At 41.7% G+C, this 12,008-nt stretch overlaps 1 protein-coding gene across 3 annotated transcripts in view; it reads right to left on the bottom strand.

Moving 5' to 3' along the window:
• Positions 1-2,311: 2,311 nt before the first annotated feature.
• Positions 2,312-12,008, bottom strand: part of IFT88 (intraflagellar transport 88) — a 68,486-nt gene continuing 58,789 nt past the window's right edge. For 2 of the 3 annotated variants that reach the window (XM_067562845.1, XM_067562846.1), the window contains 2 exons: positions 8,492-8,590; positions 6,228-7,661 (listed from right to left, as the gene is read on the bottom strand). In XM_067562845.1, the coding sequence (XP_067418946.1) occupies positions 7,540-7,661; positions 8,492-8,590 (221 nt within the window). In that variant the 3' untranslated portion in view covers positions 6,228-7,539. Of the gene's footprint in view, positions 2,638-6,227; positions 7,662-8,491; positions 8,591-12,008 lie in introns of those variants that run through there. The other variant, XM_067562847.1, reaches the window with a different exon arrangement.

The raw sequence follows: 12,008 nt of genomic DNA, 5'->3' as shown, positions 1-12,008 counted from the left end.
GCTCCTACTGCACCTAGTGTTTTAGAAACAGGCGCCAGCACCACAAAAATCCAGTTATGACACCTGGATCCTGCTGTATTTGGCGCGTTTGGGGCCCCAAATTGCAGCCTGGACAATGGAAAACAAAGAGAGCCCCTGGAGAAACCTGGGCGCCCGTGCACATGTGCTGCGTGGATCCTGCTGATTCTAAAACTCAGTTAAAATATGTTTAAAACTAATCTAAAAGCTGTCAATCCCCTACACTGCTTTGAAAATCTCACTCAAAAGCCAGCTAGTTATCACACACAATGTGACCGTCCCACTGCAAAGTGTCAGTTTTGTTGTCTGAAATGTAGCTTATCCAGGAAGCTCAAGATAGTAGCTCTTCCCTGGAAACACAGGGTATGTCTACACTGCGGAGTGAAGTCGATTTAATTTCAGTTGACTTTCACCCACCGAGCTTACAATGTCGGACATGTGTGATCACACCACGCACATTGAATCAGCAGTTTGTGTCCCCACCAGCCACGCTTGCATCGATAATCAAAGCAGTGCACTGGGAGTAGCTGTCCCACAGTGCAACGACCTGCAGAGCTTTGTGGGAAGGCTGTCATGCGTCCATGTTGCAATGTGCTTTCTCCCCTCTTGGCCAAAACAAACAGAAGAATGTTTTTTCATGCCATTTTTCCAAACCCGTCTCTGCCGCGCGCACACCATTGCTGGGAGGCATGTAGCCCACTCAACTGTGCACTATCATTGTGAGTATCACAAATACCTCTGGACTTATCCTGCAGTATTTTCAAGGCTGAGGCAGGATCCATAGTGAGGAAAACTGTGATGTTACTGAAGCTGCCCTGCTACAAGCCATAGAATGAAACCATTCCTATTTGCTGCATGCTGTCATGCAGCATCTTCAGTTGGTGGAGCACCGCTTCTGGTCCAGGGAAACAAGCAGTGACTGGTGGGATCACATCGTTATGAAGGTGTGGGATGATGAGCAGTGGCTACTGAACTTTTGTATGCGAAAGGCCACTTTCCTTGAACTTTGCGCAGCGCTATCCCCAGTCCTGAAACGCATGAATACTCGCTTGAGACCTGCTGTGACAGTGGAGAAGCGAGTGGCCATCGCTCTGTGGAAGCTAGCTACCGCAGACTGCCACTGGTCACTTGGGACTCAATTTGGAGTCAGTCAATCTACCGTGAGAGCTACTGTGATACAAGCGTGCAGGGCCATTAATAGTGACTTTGAGAAACATGCAGGACATAGTGGACAGGTTTGCAGCAATGGAGTTCCCAAACTGTGGCGGGGCGATAGATGGCACGCATATCCCTATCTTAGCACTGGACCACCTTGCCACAGGTGGTAAATCAAAAGGGATACTTCTCAACGGTGTTGCAGGCCCTTGTGGATCTCAGGGGACACTTCACCGACATCAATGGTGGGTGATCGAGAAAGGTGCATGACGTGTCTATCTTTAGGAACTCAGGTCCGTTAAAAAAGATGCAGGTGGACACTTTCTTCCCAGACCAAAAAATAAATATTGGCGATGTTGAAATGCCAATAGTGATCCCGGGGGAGCCTGCCTACTCCTTGTTCCCCTGGCTAATGAAGCCCTACACCGGGCACCTGGGCAGCGAGAAGGAGCATTTCAATAATAGGCTCAGCAAGTGCAGAATGGTGGTGGAATGTGCATTTGGCTGCTTAAAGGTATGCTGGTGCAGTTTGTTCACTAGGTTAGACCTCAATGAATGCAACATCCCAACTGTTATCTGTGCCTGCTGTGTGCTCCATAATGTGTGTGAAACAAAGGGGGAAAAGTTTCCCGCTGGGTTGGGTCATAGAGACTGATAGGCAAATTTTGAGTAGTCACATACCAGTGCTATGCTGAGAGCCAACCGTGGAGTGCTGCACCTCAGGGAAGCATTGAAAACCCATTTTTGCAATGAACTGCAGTAATGTATGTCTCTATCAATGTTGTGCCTTCCCTTCCCATCCCCCACCTTTTCACTATCATTCCCCTCCCACTCTCCCCCCGCTGACAATCCCTGAGCTCTCAATAAATAAAGAGTAATTTTTTTTAAAGCAGTAAATTTTTATTGGTGAGCCGTTACAGTGGAGGGGGGAGGGAGGAAGGAAGATAATTTAACATTCTCATAAAGCTGTTAGGGCATCCAGAACAAAGGGTGACTGCAAACAGCAAAGCATGCACATTCCCAGTTCTTAAAGGGACTGTCACCTCTTTCTTCTCCCCTCCACTGCCGTGGAGTGGAGCATGTACTGCATCCTGCGCAACCTCCTCCTAGAGCGCTTGGAGGTGGGGGCTGGGAAACAGCTTGTTTGCTGAGCATTTTGCAGGGGCTGCAGAGGGAGTCTATCCTTTTCCTGCAGCTCTGCCACAGACGCCTCAGCATGTCAGACTGATCCCTCATAATATGCAACATCTCCTCTTGCGTTGCATGCTCCTGCTCCTGTGCTGATTTTCTGTTTTCCATGTCCATGTTCAGTTTTTCTGACAGTGACATCCTCCAGGCTCTGAGCTCTGTGTCAGCAGCTGTGGAGACGTTCATTGAACATGTCATCCCGAGGTTTTTTTCACCTTCTAATCTGGGAAAGGTGCTCTGCAGGAGTAGAAGCTGGGGTGAAGGCTGAGCTGTCCACTGTAAGGCAAGCAAAGCACAAAGTTTTCATTGTTAGCTGTTCCCATGGATGAAAAGCAATGTTACAATGTAAAAAGAACTCCCCTTCATATTCACAAGGCAACGTCAGACCCGCAAACCAATCTGTACCTATTGCATGGGTTGGAGTGGCGTTCCAGCCAGGGTAAATAAGGGGTCCTTACATCCATTATAGGGAAGTCTCTGTAGCACTAAATTTCCCAATCCACACTTAACCAAGAAGCAGGATCATTGGGCTCCCCTTTACCATCCCAAAGACTGGTTTGGGAGGCGGTGGTCCAAAGGGATTGGAGGAGGGTGTGGGTGAAGTGTCACTGGAGAAAACATAGGGGCACTCATTCCCTGATGTCTAAAACCCAGGACAACGTCATGGCTAGAAATTGTCTGTGTTGGGTCCCAGGACACTGTCCATGGCAGGGGAATAACACACAGTGACTATATTGGTCAGGTACTGTAAACTTGCACCATCTTCCCTAGGTGACCATGTGTGATATCAGTCTTCTGAGGGTAACACAGGCGGAAAGGAAAGATTTGCTGCAAGCATCTGGGTACAGGCCTGGCCCTTATGCTGCTATGCTGTGTTCCTCAATGATGCCTGCTCATTTAATAGCAGAGTGGCAAGGAAAAGTGTCCTTCCATGATGGAAGAAATATGGCTGCCTTCCCCAGAAACCTTCTGCAAAGGATTGCAGGGTACCCTACATGAAAGTTTCCTGGAGATATACACAGAGGAGGCTCAGAGCATCCCTGTGCATATAAATAGTCTGTTCTGGTGGTAAGCCTCTGCTTAAGTGGACCAACACCCAGGAAGTCTATCCCTACAAACACACAAACTCCTTTTCTCGCAAAAATGAGAAGGTGGACTGGGGCTGTAATCATAGAAATACGATTTGCTATGCATTAATTTTTCCAAATTTTTACATTCATCTCCCGTATTTTTGAACCATTTCTCTAGAGTTGGCCTATTTATCTTTTTCCAATGAGAGGCCATTAATAGCCTCGTTGTTACAAGCATGTGAAAGATTAATAAATGGCCAGTTTTCAGAATGGAGAAAAGTAAATAGTGGTATCTCCCAGGGGTCTGTTCTGGGACCAGTACTGTTCAACATATTCATAAATGATCTGGAAAAGGGTGTAAACAGTGAAGTGGCAAAATTTGCAAATGATACAAAACTACTCAATATAGTTAAGTCCAAAGTAGATTGTGAAGAGTTGCAAAGGGATCTCACAAAACTGAATGACAGGGCAACAAAATGGCACATGAAATTCAAGGTTGATAAGTGCAAATTAATGCACATTGGAAAACATAATCCCAACTATACATAGAAAATGATGGGGTCTAAGTTAGATGTTGCCACTCAAGAAAGAGATCTTGGAGTCATTGTGAATATTTCTCTGAAAACATCTGCTCAGTGGGGAGCGGCAGTCAAAACAACCAACAGAATGTTGGGAATCATTAGGAAAGGGATAGATAGTAAGACAGAAAATATCATATTGCCTCTTTATAAATCCATGGTACGCCCACATCTTGAATACTGCATGCAGATCTGGTTACCCCATCTCAAAAAAGATATATTGGAATTGGAAAAGGTACAAAAAAGGCCAACTAAAATAATTAGGGGTATGGAAAAGCTTCCATATGAGAATAAATTAATAAGATTTGGCCTTTTCAGCTTGGAAAAGAGAGGACTAAGGGGGTCATGCTAGAGGTCTATAAAATCATGACTGGTGTGGAGAAAGTAAAAAGAACTATTATTTACTCCTTCTCATAACACAACTAGGGGTCACCAAATGAAATTAATAGACAGCAGGTTTAAAATGAACAAAAGGAAGTATTTCTTCATACAATGAACAGTCAACCTGCAGAACTCCTTGCCAGAGGATGTTTTGAAGGCCAAGACTATAATGGGGCTCAAAAAATAACTAGATAATTTCATGAAGGATAGGTCCATCAATGGCTATTAGCTAGGACAGGCAGGGATTGCTGTTTGCCAGAGGCTGGAAATGGCCAACTGGATGGATCACTTGATGATACCTGTTCTATTCATTTCCTCTGAAGCATGGGGCATTGGCCACTGTCAGAAGACAGGATACTGTGCTAGATGGACCACTGGTCTGGCCCCAGTATGGCCATTCTTATGGCCACTGTATATGAATAAAATCTTCTCTTTTACCACAGTTTCTCCAACATTTTCCCCATTCCAATCTCTTATGTATATTTTAACCTGACTGGTATGAGGTACCACTGAAACCATATCTTAAAGAAAATTTCTTTAATTCTTTTGTGGTATAGAGTGTGGTTGCTGGTCTTCTTTTCCAGATCAAACCCCATTCTTGTGGGGTAATTAATCTATCAAGATCTTTTTCCTAGTGTGTCACACTTTTTGTTAGAAAAGTTGTCTGCAAAGATTGATATAAATGTTAGTTTTTGTTTCCTAATTGACCAGATGCCATCCCATCTATTAAAGTTAGCTTACTGTATAAGACAGCTTTTCTACTAAGTTGAGAAACACGTCTAACTTGAAAGTATTGATACTAAGGGAGAATGGGCCAGTTAAAGTTAGTTTTGAACGCTAAATAAGTTACAAGAGTTTGTTTACTGACTAGCTGGCCAAGCATTTGTATCCCACAGCTCACCCAGTCTTTAAAACTCTTCAGTTTGTGATTTAAATTCAGTATTGTTTGCAAGGTGGTTGTTGATGAGGGAAAATAACTTATTTTATCTGTAATTTATCCCACACCCATAGAATAGTCTTTGCCAAAGGATGTGTATACATTTCTTGAGGGTGTGATTTATTTATGTTACTAACCTATGATAGCCTAACAATGTTTATACTGCCACAATTTTCTTGTTCAATAAAGACCCACTGTTTGGCTGGGTTAGAACAGTCCCAATACACTGCTGCTGTGAGGCAGCTAGCTTGATAACACCATAAAATATCTGGAACAGCTAGTCCACCCTGTTTAATGGGTCTGTACAAAGTCTCTGCACTTGATCTTTTTTTCTTCCATTTAAATTGTAATAATATCCCCTGTAGTTCTGCTGGGGTATTATCTGGGATGATTACAGAAACTTTTGAAACAAGATATCCTTGGCAAAAATGTTCATTTTCACTGTGGCTATTCTTCCCAAACAAGGTGTAAACTCTCCCCCTCCCCCTGTGCTCCAGATCTTCTTTCATTTGCTGAAGTGGTTGTTTGACATATAAATTATAGGGCTCTTCGAAGTTGTTTGAGCTTTGAATTCCCAGGTATCTTATAGAATTTGCTGCCCAAATGTTTTTTAGAGAAATTGCTTTTCAGATTCTGGCAAATGTATAGGTAACATTTCAGATTTGGCACAGTTCACTTTAAATCCAGACACTTGGGGTCGTCTTTTTCCTACTGTAAGGGCTAGCTAGCTCCCAGAGCCTCTGCAGTCACCTGCCTCCCATGTCACACCCTAACAGAGTGATCTACTCATGCTTCTGAGTGGAAAGCTAATATGATCTGTGGATTCTGACAGCTGCATTTGGCTGAAAGGCTGCATGTGGGTACAACTGTGCCATAGAAAAACACACCAGACACTTATGTTGCAGTTGTTTAATAATAAAGACCCACCAGGGTTATATTCACACACAGAGTTACAACCAATAATACATCTAAGATCTACTGCAGAGGCAGCTTAAGGAACTATGGATATATATTTTAAACTAGACAAGAATGTCTCAGCCAGAAGTGGAAGGAGCTTTCCAAACACAGGGTGACGACTAGGGAAATGTAACCTAGTTGTAAATCATGGAATTGTAAAAAGACTGACCCCTGATGTTTAAGGCTCAAATACTAAATCTAAACAGTCAAATATGAAGTTTAAAAACTGATTCCACACCATTTAATTCCCACTTAAATTTTTTTTTTTTACAAAATATTGGAACTATAACTAGTACTTAATTGTACTTTTGTGAAAAGTGAATGTAAATCATTGAGTCCCACAATGCTGTTTTATTGTATAGTACCTCAATAACTCCATGGTTCACAAGTAAAATGATGTTTTTTCTAACTGTCAGCTCTGTGCACTCAACCTGGGTTCTGAAAATCAGTCTTTTTTTCACCTGGGCACCATTCCCAATAACTAAGATTCTGCAACTGAAATCTAGTTATCAATTCTGTTGATGATGCATATGCTAGAATAAAATCCAACGCTATCTGACCACATGCTGTGCTAACAGGAGTAAAATGACAAAAATAAGATTTTTTGCCTCTTAAACACCGAAAGAGCTGACTGCTTGGGTGAGGAAGTGCCAATTTTGTAGTGTGAGTGTAGCTGCATTTTGGCCCAGATTTAGCAAACCATTTAAGCCTGATCTTAAGAATGTGCTTAAGTCTTGTTCGCGTTGCTGAATTGGGCCTTAAAGATGACAATGTAATGTGTGACAGTATTAAAGTAAATCGGTTCATATTGATTATGAAATAAATTCTGCATTCAAATTAGGCTTGTGAAACTCCCATCTTTGCATGAGCTTTGAGATATTTTGCATTGAAAGGTGCTATAACAATGTAAATCATTGAAAAAACATCTATGCTTGATACTATTACAATGTATAAGATCTCTGCAAACAAAGATTTCTAAACATGCTACAATTCATAACCAGTTTATTAGAAAAGTGCCTGCACACTGGTTTTATGCATGACCAAAGCAACAAAAAACTCACATTTTTTTACTATTTTTATTTATTATAATAGAAACTGTTGATTCCAAATTCACAATTATTATATATACATTACTACAAATACAATATAATAGAATTTTTCACAAACATTTTATCAAATTCTAATACAAAATTATCATCTCTGAATATTTTTCTGTTAAAACTTGAAAAAAACAAATGTTTGCCTGTACTGTACATTATTCTGGAAGCAAATCCTCTCCTAATTCTTCATCAGCAAACTCATCTTCATCCACTCTTTTTCTTGCTGCAGTTTTTGGTCTCTCTGTTTGTGGTCCAAGTGGATCTACATAGGAAGCATCTAGGATTCAAAAGAAAAGAGTTGAAGCAAATTACTTTAAAATAAAGCTTAGCTTGTATCAATCACATGAGACTAAAATCAAGAATTACATGTAGCATGTTATAGATGTGCACGATGCTTTACAGGACACAGAATGACATTGATTTCCTGCCCTGAAGAGTTTATTGCATTGGGATTTACTAGCTCAAACCATATGCAGACTCTCACTGAAGTCAATGGGATTCTGCATAGGTGTAAAGGTGAATGCAGGTTTGGGGCCTACATCAAGAACAGGAGGAGATAACACAGAGAGGAGATGAGGAATAGCGGTCATGCATGTATTCTGGTGGCTAGAGATTCCTTTTCAAAATTATTTCCACTGTTTTATTACAGCTATGTAGTTAATATAAAAGACTTAGAGAAATATGTTTTGGGAAGGGGCTGGTGGAGGGGAGTGATGGATGAGTTCAGTAAGGGATTCCAGGCATTAATGAATTTCATTAGGATTTGGGTGCCTATCTCCCTTAGGCTCCTTTGAAAAGCTCACCTTAATAAAATAAGACTGTGTGATTGTAAAATTACAAGAAGTGGCAGAGTACTGCAGTGAGCAGATATAATTGTTTAAATCATTTTTTGAAATGGATATGTTCCTTTGACAATATACAAGCATAAGTTAATGGATTTTATGGTAGACCTGGGAACTAAGAAGCTATAACCATTTTTCATCCATGTTTCATGATGAAAATGCTTCCATAATTTGCACAATTCAATATGACTTTCAGCAATTATTTTTCTCATTCCATTTGTCTAGGCAAGATGGGGCAGCTGAGAAGGTACTACAGTCCACTTGCCTATTTCTTTATTACCACTGCTTTCATAGGGCTCATTTGTTCCAGGCAAGGCCCTTAGCTTGGCACTGAGTCGTTCCCCTTTAGCACTACCACCACTATCTGGGGAAAAAATGAGAAAAACACAATAAAACACTGTCACATATGACTTCATGAAAGCAAGATAGAAAATTGAAATTGGATTAATTTGTATGATTGATTTTTTATCTTAAGCTATTAATTTCCTGATGGCCATCATGTTAAATTGTCTGAGTTCTAAAAACATGACCTGTGTGTGTGTATGCGATGGAGTGGACTTGGCCCAGCGGCTCCCTGCTGGGGCCTCGGTGTCCTGCAACACTCATCCCAAGAAAGGAGCAGTGGAGATGTCCTCCATGGCCACTAGAGTGGCTGCAGTGGAAGCAGCCAATCAGAGACTGCAGGGAACAGCCAATCAGGGCCTTGTAAAAAGGAGGGGCACACAGACAGATTCCAGAAACAGGCAGCTCCTTGCTGGAGCTGGAGGAGTGCAGAGGGTGTCCCTGGCTGGCCAAAGAAAAGTGCAGCACAAAGGACAGCTCAGTGCTAGTAGGGACTGGGGGAGCTCCTGGCTAGCTGCTGGGACTCATCGAAAGATAAGGGCTATGGGGAAGTGGCCCAGGGAAATGCAGTTAGTTAGAGGTACGTGGCACATGGCTGCTACTGAGAGGGTCCCTGGGTTGGGACGCAGAGAAGTGGGTGGGCCCAGATACCCCCAACAGCCACTGGGGAAGTGACTGGCCTGAAAAAGGGAGTTCAAACAGGCCTGGGGAAGGGCTGCTTACACCCCTAGAAGGGGCGCCAAACTGAGACTGACCTAGCTGGAGAGCTGGGGTCAGAGTACTAAATGGGCAGGTGAAGAGCCTCCAGGGAGGAAGCCGACGGGTGCTGTTTCCTCCCAGAGCAGGAACCAGATCCCAACTGAGGGTACCGTGATGGGCCTTGTTGGACTGTTAAGGGACTGAGCCGAGAGGGGGCTGCAGAACAATACTGAAGACTTTTGAGAAAGGCCTGATTGGACCGTATACCCCCGAAGGGGTTTGTCTTGTTTTGCTCGTGGATTGTGAGTGACTCGGCCGGAGGGCTGAGTCACTGAAAACATGCCTAAGGAACCACTGACGGGTCACCAGACCAGAAAGACCACATACACATCCCACCAAAAGGGGGTGCTCGTGAGAGGTGGCTGCCATGCCGTTAATGTGTCAAAATATACAGTCTCACTCCCTCTGTGGGACAGTTGCACTTTTTATGTTAAATCTTTTTAACTTCAAATTCTAACATCTTAAAACATCTATTAAAATTAAGGAAAAGTAATGTTTGAAGGTTTAAATAGATTAAAACGTGGTTTCTACAAACGATGCCTCTTTTACAATGCATACAAACATTTCCTGCTTGTAATCTATTCTTATATTGGTGTGATCCACCTGTCAGACACTATCAGGCTTAAATCCAGAACACTTACTTTCCCTTTCTTCGAAAAAGTCTATGTGGCATGTGCTATTAGCATGGCTGGCAGGCACAGTTCCTATATTCAGTACATCTTGGCCCTGTATCTTGCTGTAAACATTCTATTCACAGGCCAGTTGCAACGGGGCCCCCTGGAATGTGACTGTTCTGATGGCTGCCTAGTACACAGACACACTCAGATTAACATGCTATTGCCACAGCAGTATTCCAGACTCTCCAAACAGTCTATTCACAGGGCAGCCTTAAGTCTTTTTCACAGTTTAAAGGAAGCTTTCAATTTTGTCTGCTGGACCAATTCGTGATTCAGTATTTTGCTTCCAGGAGAAAATGCCTCTTGTTTGGATTGGTGTATTTACAGAGCAGTTTATGCCATGCAGCCAAACATAATTATACTTCTTTGCAACATGCAACAATGCTGTTATTAGAAATGTTCCAGCTGAAAGGGAACAGGCAACTGCTATGAATTTGGGAGTTGGCTACAAATTGTAATTCCCATATTTATTACAAAAGTTCTGTTCATAAATTGTTATAATTTTTACAAATGTATTCTTCCCCAAGGAAGACAAATATTTATTTTACTCTAATATTACTGGCTGAGTGCAGTGTGCTCAACCCTTCACATGCCCTATAGGAATACATTGCCTCTTCTCCAAAGAACATATAATCTAAGTCAGACACTGATATATACCCAAATATATTTTTAGGGTGAGGAGAAGGGCTTTATATATATCTATCTTTGGTGGATTCCTATTAAAAGGCTTCATGGACAAAGTGTGTGTTGAGTGATTTGAATAAAGAGACATCAGTTGGGATGTGAAGGGCCTGATCCAAAGCTCTGTGAAGTAAATGGAAAGCCTCTCACTGATTACAAAGTGCTTTGGACAAGACCCAGGGGCTAGGAAGAGAGTGGCAAGCAGTATGGAAGAAGGTGTGAAGAGGAGAATTGGAAGAGGGAAAAAAAAGGTCTTCAGGGAGAAATGAGAGAGTAGGTAGGATCTGTGCACTTAGGTGTTACAGTAATGCAAATAATAATAAGGCCTTATGACTCTGAACACAACAAATTTGCATTTGGTGAAAGTGAGAGAAAAGGAAGGGATATGAAGAAGGGAATGACATGGCTGGGACAATTAGACAATACTAATGGTAGCAATTGGATAGATTTAATGGTTAGTGTCAGAGAGGAGGAGGTTTCTGAAGCCAAGATAAAAGAAAATCAAGGTGATGTGAAAGGATTCTGACAGTTAAGAGGGAAAGGGTAACATGTAGTTTAGAGACATTGTGAGGGAGAAGTGGCAGGATTTGATATAAACAGAAAAGCAGGAGATGAGCTGAAAATAATTAGAAAAACCTGAAGTACTGACAAACAGACTATAAATAAACTGAAGACCTGAAAAAGAGCTCTGTGTTGCTCTAAAGCTTGTCTCTTTCACCAGCAGAAATTGGTCCAGGGAAAGATATTACCTCACACACCTTGTCTCTCCTATAAATAAACCATCCACTGTACTTTAGCACTCTAAATTGAGCAATTTTAACTATAAGGCCTCTTGGACTAAATCCTAAGGTCTTATGTAGCTTTTACTTGATCCTTACTCAGGCAAAATTCTCATGACATTAAGTTAATGGGACTTGTAACTGAATAAAAATATAGGGAAACCACAGCTACTCGAACACAAGAAACCATTTTTTTCTGAAAAAAACATACTAGCGGACTGAAAAAAAGAAGGTTTTCTGAAGTTAAATACAACACTCACTTTGTCTGCATATTTATGAAACAGCACGCATTGTACAAAATGAAAAACTTTAAATTCTCAAAATAAAAAACAGTATTATAAGAACAGTCCCCATTCTACTAACTAGTTAGACCTACCACTCTTTTGTATCTGCCTTTAGATACTAATACACTTTTATCAATTTTGTGTGGTTGTTCAACACCTAGCCGATTTCCAAATTTCGACCAACCCAGTCTGAATTTGCTAAAAACATGCTGTTGATGATGAGGTGGCTGGACAGAAGTGGAGGTCTGTTAATAATTGAT

This window comes from Emydura macquarii, unplaced genomic scaffold, assembly GCF_026122565.2.
Source record: "Emydura macquarii macquarii isolate MOO-44397 ecotype Brisbane River unplaced genomic scaffold, CSIRO-AGI_Emac_v2 contig_2473, whole genome shotgun sequence".
Taxonomy (NCBI): domain Eukaryota; kingdom Metazoa; phylum Chordata; order Testudines; family Chelidae; genus Emydura; species Emydura macquarii.
Note: the sequence above shows the minus strand (reverse complement) of the source record. Positions and strands in the feature narration are given on the sequence as shown.